The 15856-nt window shown below is 40.3% G+C and overlaps 1 protein-coding gene across 1 annotated transcript in view; it reads left to right on the forward strand.

Moving 5' to 3' along the window:
- LOC132843294 (kelch-like protein 29) overlaps window positions 1–15856 on the forward strand; it is a 181555-nt gene that overhangs the window by 151995 nt on the left and 13704 nt on the right. Inside the window, exons 9-11 of the mRNA XM_060866502.1 lie at window positions 459–657; window positions 10467–10649; window positions 10887–11067. Coding sequence (XP_060722485.1) covers window positions 459–657; window positions 10467–10649; window positions 10887–11067 — 563 coding nt within the window. The remainder of the gene's footprint in view (window positions 1–458; window positions 658–10466; window positions 10650–10886; window positions 11068–15856) is intronic.

The following is a 15856-nucleotide window of genomic DNA, read 5'->3' on the forward strand; positions in this document are numbered from 1 at the left end:
ATACTGCACACACACACAAACACCCATACACAGATACACACACTCACACACACACACACACATACTGCACACGCGCACACACACATGCACACACGCACACACATACACATCTTTGATTTTTTTAGAAAGAATCTAAAAAGTTTCTAAGAGTTTAAGCAGGACCCTCTGCAGACCTGATTTGAAGAATCCAGTGAACATCGAGCAGATATTTTTGTTGCAGAAAAACATCTAATAGTGTAACATAAGTTATTAAATTGGATTTCTGTAAAATTTTAATACACAACTTTGATACACTAATGTGTTTCTGTCTATGATAATAACATTTGTGAAACGCTGAACACTAAATGTCATGCTATAAATAAATTAGACATTTCTAAGTAGTTCACAGAACATGAAGATTAATATCTGTGAGTTAATCATTTCTATTCAAGCTGTTTTGCTGTCTGATTCTCTCGCAGCACATATCAGAGTTGCTGGCAGTAGTGCGGCTACCGTTTATTCACCCGAGCTACCTGCTGAACGTGGTGGACAACGAGGAGCTGATCAAGTCGTCCGAGGCCTGCCGAGACCTAGTGAACGAGGCTAAGCGCTACCACATGCTTCCTCATGCACGCCAGGAGATGCAGACACCCCGCACCCGGCCAAGATTGTCAGCAGGTACAGCACTGAGCCAGCTTCTTCCTGCCCTCACTTTCACCTGTACAGCTAATTTCTCATGCGTGACAATTAAACCCATTTTAACACTGTAATTTTTTCCATTTTCTTTACGCTATTCCATGACCTGGACCATAGAATAGAATGTGCTGATTGTCTGTATTTTTTATTTTTTTTCATTCCAAGGATAATGATCAATTAGAGTGGGAGTGGAAAAGTACAACAAAAATACTTTGTTAACAATTATGAATTCAATTATCATTCATCATCAGGTACCAGAAGGCCAAGTTTGTAGATTGTGCTGTTAAACCTTTTGGAGCAATACGAGGAGATGTTGAGCGAGTAGTGAGTTTCACTCAGTTTATTATGGAGCGCACTCTTAAAAATCAAGCTTGTATAAAGTGATGCCATGGAAAAGGCTTTTTGTTTTGACATGATTGAAGATTTATTTTTCTTGGTGCAACAGGGAACTGAAACCATTTTAAATGTTAGTTTTCTGGTCTTTTTAATCAGTTTAAATTACAAGCAACTACTATGGTTAAACAATCTTAAACTGAAATGAATTTTTTGTTCTGCTTTTTGTGTTATGAGTTTTGACGTGTTATGGACTCACCAGATGAGCTGTCTGTTTTAAACTTGAAGCAGAGAATAATCCCATTTATCTTTCACTGTCCTCTTTTAAACAGCCATGATTTCGGGTTCAGTCACACCGGAGACGGTAAATGAACCAAAAATTCTATGACAGTGTGAATAATTTCTCACAAAATTATTTACATGAACACCTGAGAATAATATTCTTTTACAGCTACACAAGCTATATACAGTATAATAGACTTTGGTTTTCATAAGATTTTCTTTTATCATATTTCATATACTGTAAAATACTGCAGTATTTTTTTAGTGCTTCTTCATTCTAGAAGATTTTTCTTATATAATACACACCCAGTACTGTGTAAAAGTCTTAGGCACGAGTAAAGAACTGCTGTAAAGCAAAGATTTCTACAAAAATGTAACGTCAAATTATTTCTAGATAAACAAAATATCTTGTAAAGACCAGCAGAAAATTTTTAAAATGTCTGAATAGCTTCTACAACTATAAGCTGACAGTTAAATCACACAGTTTTAACAGAATATTTGACAGCCGGCATTTAATTTCATTTCTGTTTGTTTGTTGTTTTTTTTTGGACGGAAATCTACAGTAATTTATTTTATTTTATTTTATTTTCCTGACTCAATAATGCACAAGCCAAAACATAAACAACTATACATTTCTGAGCCATCCTAATCCCTAGCACTGTTCCTTCTTCAGATAAGTCATTCCCAATCTCAGACTGGCTCGTCTCTGTGGATTCCTCAGCTTCATCAGAGCAGACACTGTGAGCAGTGTATGGATTTATTTAGTCCTTATGTACTGTGGCCCTTTCTCCCACCCTGACTGTTATTGATCTCAGTCCGTTGCAATACAGGAGCAATGAAGTGCTGGCTGAATACACTGAGACAAGTCTCTCTAAGGAATGATATGGTACACACTTCTCTCACATTTTACCATGTGATATTTCTGTGCTGGGTCTTCAAAGTCATTTCATGTTTCGTGTAAAGGCTCAATTGAGAGCAAGAGCTAGAGAAAGGTTTTTATTGCAGCAGTCAAGCATAACGGCCAAGAGAGCCAAGCAAAATATGGCACCACTTTCCTTTTTTTTTTTTTTTCTTGTGGCAAGCATGCAAGCCTGGCCACCAAGGCTTCTCTTAATAAATCTCTAAAGCCTTAGTAAATATCTCTGGCATTTTAGAAAACTGCGTTGGTTTACACTATTAATTCAGATATTTATAAGTAGCCTCACTTAAGATTTAAGAAAATTGCTTTCAGGGGGTTTGAGAATTTTCCCTACTCATCTGCCAGAACTTGAGTCTTTCCTTAATAAGGCAGTGTTTAATTGTCCTTTGATGAAAGGTATTATGGGTTTAGCTTAAGCACAGTGTTACTGCATGGCGCACAGTTTTTATAGTTTCTGCAGGGGTCATTTTATGAGTTTCTGCGTTTACTCATTATGGGTTTTATCATTTTGAAGCATGTATTTTTCGGTCATTTTTTTTTTTCCATTCACCGTTTTAATCTTATTTGTGTTTACAAAAAACTTAGTGGCAGGCTCAGCATGGCTCTGATGCACAGTGGGATAGCCCGTCACCTGTCGGCCCTGTTTAGAATGCGGCATGGAGCTCAGAGAGCAGTCGACAGCAAACAGAAGTACCTAGGCAGTCAAGTCGTTATACAGGGAGAGTGAGAGGGAGAGAGAGAGAGAAAATAGTGAAGGATTGAAAGGTAGGAAGAGAGATGAAAGTTGAGGAACATAAAGCATTAGGATTTTTTTTTTCACAGATGGACAGTTCTGAAGACAGAAAAAGGTGTGTGTGTGTGTGTGTGTGTGTGTGTGTGTGTGTGTGTGTGTGTGTGTGTGTGTGTGTGTGTTTTATGCGTACGTACACCACCTGAGCCACAAAGATAAGTGTGAAGTATGAAAAAAAGTGCTGTTATGTCATCCATGAAACATTCTTCTCTCAACACTGGTGCAGACGTCCTCTGGAGTGACAGTTCAACAGGGCAAAAGCACTTTTGTTTTCTTATAGGCCTTCCTTTTCTCTTCTTCTTCCTTCTTCTCTGTTACCGTACAAATACAGTAGGGAATAAGACATGGCTGTACAGACTCACAGTACATCACACATCATGTCTACAGTAAAATATCATGCCCTTATTGTTCACGCAAGGCTGTTTAAGAGTTGTAGCTTTTTTTTGGAAGCCCTCATCTGTTTGTAGGGCTGTAAAGGGTTCCTTATTTGCTTTTGTTGACCTGAGGATTTTTTTTTTTTTTTTTACACCTGAAGTATACTTGATATTCATATGCTGAATTATTCATTAACAAATTGTTCCGTTCTAACACTACAGCTTCAGTTGATTCTCTTGTTCATCATATAGCATTTTATTTAGGGACTACAGTGCAACAAATAGGATAAATATGTAGTTATGAGACATCTTGGGATGCCATTTAAACTTCATCGTTCTTTTGAACAAATGAGAAGCCAGATTTGACTCACATGCTCCTGTTACTGTAGGTAAAACGTCTTATTTCCTGTCTTGAAAGCACTGGTCGTTTTTCACCCTCTGGGTCGACAACCACGTAGATTTATTTTGTGGTAGATGGATTTGGACAAATTCAGTATTCATACGATCACTCCATAACTGGGTAAAGCTTTTCACCATGCCTTTATTCAAGGCTGATGCATGAGGTCATGCATGATAATGAAGAATCACAAGGGATAAATATGAATTTTTGATCTCTCGACCTTCTCCTCTCCTCTCACCTCACCTCTGGCTATGAATAGGTCATGATTTCTGTGTACGTGAATAACTAATTAAATGATTCCTGTGAATGGAGAGCTGGTGCCTCACCCACCGACTGAGCTTAACTGTGATCTGTGGCTTAACTAAGAATTCAGCTTTTTTCCGGCTAACAATTCCGACTCCAATTAAACATTTTTCACTGGGTTTAATTAATCCACTAATGGTTATTCCCTACAGATTTTCTTTTTCATGTTGCATGGCTAGACTACATGTGTGCCCAGGAAGTCAGAGAAAAAGATATTATTTTTCTTACAGCGTGTACACTATCTCGCTCTATTATCACAGATATGAGGTCATATCTGTCCCCTTTCCGTTTTCCAATTTACCACAGTCATAGTTTGTAAGACTGTTAAACTGGAGATACAAAATTGTTCAAGTTTAATTTCTACTCAATGTGACCTGCTTGCTTTTGCATTTTACATTATATGTCTTTTCAGGAAAATTAATGGATTTAAGGTTTTTTTTAATTAATTTAGGTGTGTAATATCAAGCAGGTTTAAATGAAACATCGTCGGTTTCTAATTCTCACCTACAGCACTAATTCTGCACTAGTTTAATTAGTCGCTCTGTGATAGATGGGTGAATCCCAGTAGCTGCCGATGGCCAGTGCTGCTGTAGTTCACATTATGAATCAGGGCCTAGCAGATTGTTCAGCCAGGGACTACTGCATGCATGACAGGTAATGAGGAGCATTTTATACAAAACTGTCAGCTCCTCTCACTCTCAGTCTCTCTCAGGACAGGCCAATCCGTATGCTGTTTTCCCCATCTTCTCTGCTTATGTGTTAACTCTGGCAGTTTATTCACTCACTTCTGAAATTGAATTTTCTTTTCATATGTTATTCGTTACATTAGCACATTTTGGAGTGGCCTGTCAGAACTAATCTGAACAATTCTCTCAGCCTGGCTCACCTGCTGATTGCTTTCCATTAGCATGCTATGCAGATGAATACTGCACTAAAACAGCATGGATTTTATAATACATCTGCTGTTTTTTATTGTTTTCTTTGTTTTTTTTAAACCATATTTAAAATGTTCGGTTTCTGGCTAGATTATTAATATAGTGAACATCATGATGCATGTCATGTAATTTGGCAAACCCTGACATTCATACATAATGATGAAAGTCTTGCCAATCTCCTGCCATGTGTGAAGTCTTATCTTTCTTATTTTTTAGTGACATTTCAGAGTCTTTCAAAAGGAGTGAATGTGAATTTGAGTGATCTTCACCTCTCTCTTTTTTGTGCTCACTGTGGCCTGTTTTTGACCTGCAGGTGTGCGTGTGTGCGTGTATGCGCGCGCGTGTGTGTGTGTGCGTGTGTGTGTGTGAGAGAGAGAGAGAGATAGAGAGAGAGACAGATAGACAGACAGATAGATAGACAAACGGGTTGTTCCCCTGGCAGTGACCACAGTCTTCTGGCCCTACAACATCCCTGAGCCCAGCTGGAGCTCTGTGCTCCTTTTCATGCCACATTAACCCTCTGCAAGCATATGGGGACAGGGCAGGGGAGAACTATGGAGGAAATCATGCTGAGCATTAAGCCACAGAGAGACTCTGTCTTCTTCTCACTTGAAGTCAGATGTTAAAAGGAGGTGTAAGAGTTGAGCAGCAGTTTTTGCTCACTGACTGACAAGTAAACTGTGTTTAAATTCAGACATGTTTCAGACTTTTGCACCATACACTCATCAAAAACATGGATCAGCAAGCTATCAGACTTTCTATATATAAAAGAAAAGTAATTTCATAAGGTTTTATCTAACCCCTAACCCTAACCCTAAGATTTGTCTGACAACTGTAAAATGAAGACATTTGAAATAAAACACAAGACATTTTTTCAGAATATGAAAAAGAGGAGAAGAAGTAATGCATTTCTAATGTGCTCTAAATTCCTGGTCGTTGTTATGGTCTTCAAGGGCTTCTTGTTTGTTCAATCGGTAGACTGCAGTCTCGGTAAATCAGGCTTGTTTAGTCTTATTTGTTTCACAATAGAAACAGGACACAAGGATGAAAACAGTTCAGCTTATATCAGCCATCTATCGGCACTTGATTAAAAAAGCAGTTTTTTTCCTGATAGGCAAATCCAAAACTAATTTATCTTCTCTATTCTGGACTATTTTCACCAAAACACTGGCGGGTACAGAGTCATGTTCCTCAATTACCAGACCAAATGCAGTTTATGGAAATTGGAGATGCCCAAAACCGTAAGGTGAGACATGACAGGGGGCTTGAAGTGCCACACGATTCAAAGCTAACGGCCTACTGGGAGAGCTCTGGTCCCTTTACAGGACATGTTCACAGGAGCACTCATTCAGACGAGTGAGTTAGGCTGACTGCGAGCAGGAGAAACAGTCAGAGAGAGAGAGTGATTTACTACTCTTCTCTGCCCCAGATGTAATCATTACTGTTCTTTAGCTCAGAGTTGAGAGCTACCTGGGTGGCTCTGTCTCCCATTGGGAAAGCTTTATTTACCAGTGGCAGGTGTTGATCCAGTGCCACGGATAGGCTCATTAGGGAGAAGTGAAGTGGAAGAAGATGCTGTGATTGCTGCATGGCATAGGGAGGAGGGAGACAGTGCCAAGGGTGGAGATTCTCAACTGTCAAAGGTGCTGTCTCCCATAGCTCTCAAAGAGCTACCCATGGAGCAACATGAGGAGACAGAAATAGAGATAAACAGGAAGAGAGTGAGAGAGCGCAGGGGTGATGTCAGTATAGAATTCAACTTCCTGTCTCCATATCACTGATGTAATTGACATATGCTCAAGTGTGCTGAGAAGAGACACGCTCTCAGGTCTCAGATCCTTTTCACTTAATTTTCAGTGTATGTGTTTGCCATGGGCAAGCAGTGGTGTTAGGCATGGGCAGTGATATTCACCCTGAGGAGAGTCAAAAAATAATAATGAGCAGCATAATCAAATATCTGGAGATTGAAAAGTGCAGCTCAAAATAATGGCGTAATTACAGTAATTAATATGCTTAATCGTAGAATTGCCATTCAGTGTGGAATGACAGCATTCGCACATAGTTTTTGTCCAAAAATGTATTAATGGCAATTTGTGTTTTAATGAAATCCATAATTTGGATTCATTAAAACTAATGAAATCACTTAAAGACAGGAAGTCACTCAATTCACACTTAACCCTTCAGTTATGTTTACAAATCAGCTACATCAGTGATGTTTGCAGTCCAGTTATGACCATCTAAACGTCTCGTATCACCTCGAAACAGTCTTAAAACATTTACTCTGCAATTTCATGTGGCTACTCACCCATCAACAGCTTATAGACCAAATTATTTTGTCATCTATTGACCATAATTATCTTATTTAACTTATCTTAGATCACTGGGATGCAATCGACATTCCAGTTCATTCCAAAGATGTTCATTAGGGTTGAGGTCAGGGCTCTGAGCAGGACACAAGTTCTTCTGATCCAAACTTGGCTCTATCTGGACTTCATGGACTTTGTGCACAGGGGCATTGTCATGTTTTAACAGATTTGGTCCTCTAGTTCCAGTGAAGGGAAATTATAATTGCAGTTCTTTGCATGCTACAGACAATTGTGTGCTTCCAGCTTGTTTGGGAAAGAACGAAATGACAAAAACCATGCTATTTGGGCTTTTTTTTAAATTAATGTATCCATTTCAGCAGGATACAGAGCATAATTTGTCATGCTGTGAATTGATTTCTGCTGTTACCTCTTCCTCTATTTCACTATCAGCACAGCATCTTGTAAATCATGGCCATCATCTTGCTCAACGATATCACGGATTTCATAGATTTTGAAGCTCCTTTTAACCATTATGGTTGCAGCAGATTGAAATAAGCAGAAAGAAATCTGAGCACTGTCCAGCCCTTATATCAGTTTAAGCCCTCCTCTGATCTTACACATTCCTGCAAGAAGTATGAATTGTTATGGACTGTATGCCTGTGTGCGTGTGTGTGTGTCTGTGTGAGAGAGAGAATCACTGTACACACATTCACAAATATCATAAAGAGTTTGTTTGTGTGTGTGTGTGTGTGTGTGTGTCATCATCATCACTGTAGTTGAAGTCATCAATGAAAACTAACATTTCTGTAGATATTTAAAGCTGGACAATATTAAAAAAAAGTGTCTCGTGAAAAAACATAGACATTCTTCCTGCCTGCATGCTTATAATTGTCATTTCATTAAATGTGTCTGTAAATATATAATTCAACTTAGACTTTTTAGTACAGATAATTGGACCTTCAAACATTTTGTTGAAATATATTACCCTGGCCAACACACATATATGGTTGTCACAAATAGAAGCAAATATTTATCTAGAATGCATTTAGATTCTCTGGAACTAAGAGGCCCAAACCTGTTCCAGCATTCCAGTGCCTCTGTGCACAAAGTGAGCTTCATGAAGACATGGTTTGGTGCGAGAGAACTCAAGTGTCCTATGCCAAGCCCTGATCTCAACCCCACTGAAATGGAACACTGACTGCACACTAGGCCTCTTCACCCAACACCCCACTAATGCTCCTGTAGCTGAATGGGCAAATCCTCATAGCCACACTCCAAAATCTAGTGTCAAGCCTCCTCAGAAGACTAAATCTGTCTTAATGCCTACAGTATGGGTGTGATGTCAGGTGTCCATATACATTTGGCCAAATACTATATGAATGTTAATTGCCATTTTGTGAGTTTAGGCCACGTCTTCAACTGAACGACACGGTGGGTGATTGTGGAATTGTAATTGTAAGCAGTAAGAACTTGTGCTGGAATCTCGTGCAACTTCTGTTTATCTTGGGTAGAAGCTGAATAGTAGGGAAGAAATGAGGAGGTGTTGAGAGTAGACACATGGTCACAGGAAGAAAAAGGAGGTTTATAGAAATTTAACAACTCAGAAGGTAGAGCTTCATGTGTGGTCTTTTTCCTGAACCTATGCAACATTTGTTTGGTGTTTCTTGGTGTGCTGCAAAAAAAAATAAATCTGGTCCTAGAACTTTAAGTCCTGACAGAATAATAACTGAGGAATTATAACCAGCAAAATAGTCACTATTGCTGGCCTACATTCAATGCAATGCAGAGCATCAATATGCAACACATATGGATGCATCAAAAGGGATATAAATCTGAGCAGACGTTTTGCTAATGCGTCATGCCCACAACGTGCGAAAATAAACTATCCCTGTGTGTGCAGTATCTGCTCCACCTGTTTCCTTAAGCCAAGAATGAATCATTCTGATGACAGACAGCACAGAATTTACATCATATCCCCAGCTTCAGCACAAGGGCAGATGATCCCGCTCAACATTTCCTATTCTAGCTCCCGTCCAACTAAAGACAAAAGGTTCTCTTTCCCTTTTTTTTTTCACCTCTTCTATTTTTTCACCCCAGTTACGCTTTTACCTGCCCTGGAGAGATTTAGTGAAAGAGCTGGAGAGGAAAAGATGACAGTGTTTATAAGAGCGATTCCGGAAGACAGAGAAGCCCATGGATCAGCCGAGCTGCTGTTGTCAGTAGATCACCGGGGAAATATTGATTCTGAAAGATGAGCTAGCAGTTACAGGGAGCTTAGGAATGTCTGAACCTTTCTCTTTTTCTTTTTCTCTTACTGTGTCGGACTCTTTCTTTCTCTCCGCTCCTAAAAAAACTGCTGTGTTAGGCACCATGATGGGAGACTTATACAGGTGCATGTACGGCATGTATCAGACAGGATGCCATGAGTATTGGTATTTTACTGTCATACCAAGTTAAGCTCTTCTACTGATACCTTTGTTCTTTGTTTTACCTGATGAAGATTGGTTCTTTGTTGTTTATCCATAATTTATTATTTGTATCTATTTCTCAGGTAGGCTATCTTTAATTTATATTATTTGTTGAGTAAGTGCCTCTTAACAAGCTCAACTAAAAATATAGCTGACCTGAACATTGAGGGATGGCAAAATGCAGAGAGTCCACATGTTGAGGGTATTCAGGCCAACCTGGAATCACTGGAGGGCATACTGCTGAACAGATGGTTATGACTTTAGTTAAGCTCTGATAATTCAGTTCTACACACAAGCTGGCTTTGCTCATGTAGGTTACTTTGAAAGGAGGAAAAAATGGCTTCATGTAATGCGCTCATGTTTGCCAGAATACTTTGGCCGAAAGTTTACTCCCAAGTTTCTGTTTTAGTGGCTCCATGTCCGAGTGTGTTTGCGCAAGGTAATTTAATGTCATCTGCTGTGTTGATATTCTTGGATTTCGTCTCCATCCAGCCTGGTTAATCAGTGAACCTAATGGAGCAGTGCATTCCATCAGTATACCATTATCTCCTAATGCTCCATATACGTCTCAGAGCTATGTTTAATAGCTTCACCATTACCACCCAAAGGGGCTGCTGACATGCTTGTAGCATTATCAGAGCTCAACTCCATCGCATGCTGTGCTCTGTCTCTAACCTGCAGGAGTTGCAGAGGTGATAGTGCTGGTCGGAGGGCGGCAGGCCATCGGCATGAACCAGCGCTCTCTCACTGCAGTCACCTGCTTCAACCCACAGAACAGCAAGTGGTATCCGCTCGCTAGCCTGCCTTTCTATGACCGCGAGTTCTTCAGTGTCATATCAGCAGGGGACAATATTTATCTGTCAGGTACTGTCCTGCACTGGTGGGCCTTCTTTTTAAATTCAACAGCAGTTGTCAAAACAAATGTTGCCCATTACTGGTCTGTTGAGGGATGCACATTTTTCCTCAAGAGAGCTTTTTTTTCTAATACAAAAAGCACAGCTTTTCAGACATACAGCATGATTCATGTTCAATTAATGAAAGATTAATACAATTAAATCACTGTGGTAGTGAGATGTAAATGTCAGTGCTGCCTCTTATCAGGGGGAACAGAGTCTGGGGTGATGGTGGCAGATGTGTGGTGCTACATGTCACTACTGGACAACTGGAACCTGGTGTCACGCATGACTGTGGCACGATGCAGACACAACAGCCTGGTGTACGACGGGAAGCTCTACACTCTCGGAGGACTCGGCATGGCTGGGAACCTGGATCATGTAGAAAGGTAATAACATGCTGGCATGCTATTAAAAAACACAACTTCCCTCATCATTTCTGTTGACTGAGTTCTGATTTTGCCACTGACAGCTAGTGACATGCAACAAAATTGTTTAATACATAAGCAAGAGTCTTCCATTACCTAAAATATTCACCTGACAACTCAGAATTATCTGCCAAATTAAATGTTTTATTTTAGATGACAAGGATGGAACTAGTAGTTATACAAAATAACCCTACTCAGAATATTTTTTAGATTTTTGACACCTCTAGTCGGTACCAGGAAGTGACTGTACTGTATTATGGAAAAAGTCCGGCATATTCCAATGGCAGCCAGCCCACAAGGGCGAGATTAAACGGGGCAATCAAAAAAACATTACAGCTCTTATTAAAGTAGGCTGCTGCGCCTCATTACAGGATTGAATGGAGCTTGCGAGTGCCTCTCAGCACATAAGTCGCTCAAAATGAAAACCTCTAATTCGATATTTTTTCCTTAATGCCTCCATGCTGCGCATTATCATGGAATACTTTCCTTCCCGCAACAGCCGTGTAATAGTAACACCTAGCTCTCGCCGAATTTGAGAATTAGCAAACCAGCAACACACCGTGTTTTTGCAAAATGTCACATTGAATATTTAAAAGTGGTTTACAGGATGGAGCTGCTGCAAGGTGCGGGGCTTATGCGAGGCTACAAGAGCCTTGCTGACCAAATGCCCCCCATTTAATGGCTTAACCTGTCTGTGATGTGCTGGTAAACGGATCTAATAACGTTCCAACTCACAATTACATTCGATTTTTTACGCTTCTGCAAGTTCAGATGAAAGCCATCAAACTTGTGAAGTAGCACAGGGATCGGCGTGTATTTTTTGTAACACAGCAGCAGTTTAGAACCAGCACATTACAGACTTTAGCGTGCCGTACTCTACAACTATACGTTGTGCACGTGACGCTGATTGTATTTTCTCAGTAAGGTAAGTAGTCTAGTGTCAGTGATTAATCCCTGTTAGTGCCCCTTCCAGTACGTCCAAGCACTTAATGCCAAAGCTGTTTTTATTCTTCCCATCATTATGCTATTTAACGCATGCTCACAGTCCAGCTCAGATATGACTAACCCTTTCTTTTGTTCGACTGAAATGATGGGTCAGAACAAGTCTTACCAAGTAATACTGTTTGCACTTCTGTTGCACCAGATCGTCTAGCCTGCTTTGTGTGCTGCTGTGTTTAAATATAGTCTTATGGCCTGTGGAACTTTCTACTTCACTTTAATGGGTTGATTTTTCTCCACTCTCCAGGTGATGTACACTGCCTAAGGAAAATTTGTTTATGGCTTTGTGTTTACAACACTTAGACCTTGCTCTCTCTGCCCTCCTCAACCCCTAACCTGCATCATTTGTGACCTCTCCTCCATTCGTCTCTAGCTTTTTCATGTTTCTAACCATGTAATATCCCGCACTTGGAGCTATGTCTTCAATAAGGCTTCTCCCAAACTTGCTACACACTGCCTTTCACTCTGCCCAGCAGGAGACTGGAGCACAGCAGGGAAATGTAGATTCCCTGGGAGTGCACTGGGTGTCTGCCCTGGATAAAAAACTCTATAATTTGTTTAGAGTTTCTGCTGTGCTTTGAAAAGTGTTCCAGTTTAGGAACTGGGCCTGTTTGCTGATGAGACAAATAAATTTCCTGAAAATGAAATAATTCATGATCTGCAAACCCTATTACTAACCTTTCCTTAAAATCGCAACTAAAAGGGTGAGTGATGGAAAGGTGTCTTATTAATTCTACTTATTTGTTTTCTCTTGTTTATATAATCATTTTTAATCAACTGAGCATCTCTGAATTCTCCATAATGTGTGAAATGGTGTGTGTTGGGTTTCCCGCCTTGTGGTCTACGTCCCCTGTGATAAGCTCCAGGCTTTCTCAGCATTGGTGTAAGTTCAGCTGTAAAGAAAATGGAGAGATATTTAAAGAAAAACCCTGAAATGTGTTTATATTAAAATATGAGTGATGTGTTTAGTCATTTAGACACGTGTAAGTGTGACTAAGTGTGCTGTATGACATCATGAGTTTAAGGACAAACTTGTTTCAGCTAGTTAGTGATCGACAAAACGATGCACACGCTGGCTCTGACTGTGGTATTAGTATGAAAGTCGTAGCTTCAGATCTTGATCTGGATGAGCAGAGCGGAGAGACGGGGAAGTACGAAAGCTGGACTAGTTGAAGAATTAAAGCGCCGCTGCAACATTCTCTTACAGCAGAGAACGAACTTAAATCCCATTGGCACAGCTAACAGCAGGTTGTCAAACTGCATTGTGGGTAATGTAGGAACCAGGTTCAAAGTGAATAAAGAACAATGATTATTGATCACACTAATTCTAAATATTGATATGCATTTGTTTTATTCTTTTATCCTTGAAAAAAATGACTTTTCTGTCGACTGAGCTGTGTGTACACTAGAGTCAGAAGTGTGCTGTGTTTTTCAGTTTGTTTGTTTTTTTTTTGTGTCTGGACTGGTCCCAGAAAACAGTTTTATCTTCTGCATTATTTTTGTTGCTGAACCTTCGCTTCACCGTCCTTCTGTTGAGCTGATGTGTTTTCTTTTCTTTTTTTTTCTTTTTTTTTTATGTCTTGTGGGTTTTTCTGGCTGTGGAAGACAAACACCACAGTGTTTCACCCTACTTTAAATATGCTGACTTTATCAGAAATGTTTCAAACATGCCTGCAGCAGCTGAACTTTTAGGACACCAGAAAAGATAGAAAGAGAGAGAGAGAGAGAGAGAGACAGAGAGAGAAAAAAAATGTTTTAACACTCAAGGGAGAACTCTTAAAGAATGTTTGGTGAAAACCCATCCCAGCAGGTAGGTATTATAATTGTCTCTCAGGGTGTCCTTTACTCAGAGCATGGCTCCATTGAACTTGTGTCTCAAATATACAGTGAAGCTAAAGTCTATTAGACACAAGTGTAGTGTGACTAATTAGCACCGGGCACAGGAAAGCTTCAAAGAGACTGCTTGCTCTGGTCTGGGTTCAGATGTTTCAGATGGTGCTTTCAGGAAAATGAGCCCCCACCTCCCCCTTGTTTCCTTTAGTGAAACAGAATCTGCACTGCCATGAGTTTAGTTTCCCTAGGAAGAAATGTTTTGACACTAATCCTAAGTGCATTGTCCTCTAACCCAAAAAAGCTGTCAAACCTGTCAGTGGTCCCATCTGACACACACACACACACACACACACACATTCTGGTGGTATCTTCTGACACACAAATGCAATATGGTCACAATAAACTTAAACCTCAATCCTGTCTTAAATCTCATCACTCCACTATTGCTTTTCTGAAGACAATGGACCACTAAAGAAAACCCCTTTTCCAGCCCTGACGATTTTCATCATTAGTGTGTGTGTGTGTGTGTGCTGTAAGGGTGGAGGAGAAGCAGAGTGGTGGGTTAGTGCTGTCACCACTCTGTGGACACTGTTACAATCGTGAAGAAGCGATCTTCTGTGCACCATGCTGTGCTAATCCAGCACTTGGTAGGATTAGCAAAGCTTCAAAATTCTATCACCCGCTGTGCTTCTCCTCTGTCTCCTGCTGTTTAACCCCCATAGCCTGCCTCTCCACCCACATTCCCACCAGCAGGGAAAATTGGAATGATGAAGAGACGGACCCTTGGTGAAATCCCTCACTAATTTTAGATCTTCCCTTCAGCTTTTCATCTGTTCTGCTCACCAGGCCATCTGTATATTCACAGCTAAGAGCAAAGCTGTCTCACTGCTGTCTCAATCTCTCAATGCTGGCTGTATCTTACTCATTCCACCAAGCCTGGGGAGGAGAAGGCTCCATTTTTCTCATCCTTTCCAATGATAGGCATATTTAGACCTGGTGGGAAGCTTACTGAGATATAGCTGTGAATGGCAGTCACTTTTACAGTTAGAAACATCGGAGCAGTTCAGTCTTTCTCCAGAGCCCTAACATGCAGCTTTGGCAATGATGGGATTTGAACTTCAAGACTTTCAGGCCCTAGCTAAAGAAAATGTAAAAATGTGCTTTGCATGTGCTAAACACCGTCAAGCACAAGTCTTACGGTGTATTTCGGGTATTCTGACACAGCATATACTTTTTCCAGCATCTGTGGTTCAGCATTTTTTGACCCTTTGCTATGTAAGTACAGCATCCAAACATCCAAAAAACGATGCATTGGCTTCTGCTTCTGCTGGCTCACACAGTTGGATGTTTAGTCAGTTTGAGGAGTTGCGACGCTGCCTCACTGCCTCACTGTCTTTTCTTACTCCTACTTGGCATGCATGTGTTTGAAAAAAAGCAAGCTGAAGTTATTCCTGCATTCTCCCAAATACCATCAAACTGCGTGTAATTGCTCGAGTTGTTGGATCACTGGCAAGGAAAATAACATGGTGAAAATCCAGCATGACAGTGGCTTAAACATCTTCCAGAACTAACAACGTTAATCCGTGCAACAGGACAGAGATCACCGGTGTCTGGATCTGAGTGGGATCAATAGAAATCAGTTTACTATATGCAAAAAATGTGATTTTTTTTTTTTTACAGGCAAATCTGCATTAACAGACAGTTTGTCACTGAAGGTGTCACTCACTGGTCACTTTAATAGAAATCTTTACACCTGCTTGTTTATACAGTTACGCACTCAGCTAATCATGTGGCAGCATCTCAGTGCATAAAATCATGCAGATCTTCACAATGAACCTGAGGGGAATGCTAGCACAGTGTTTAGGATTATAATGGATAAGAGGGTCAGTGTGTGCAAAACACACCACAGCTAAGCTTC

This window comes from Tachysurus vachellii, chromosome 3 (assembly GCF_030014155.1).
Source record: "Tachysurus vachellii isolate PV-2020 chromosome 3, HZAU_Pvac_v1, whole genome shotgun sequence".
NCBI lineage: Eukaryota > Metazoa > Chordata > Actinopteri > Siluriformes > Bagridae > Tachysurus > Tachysurus vachellii.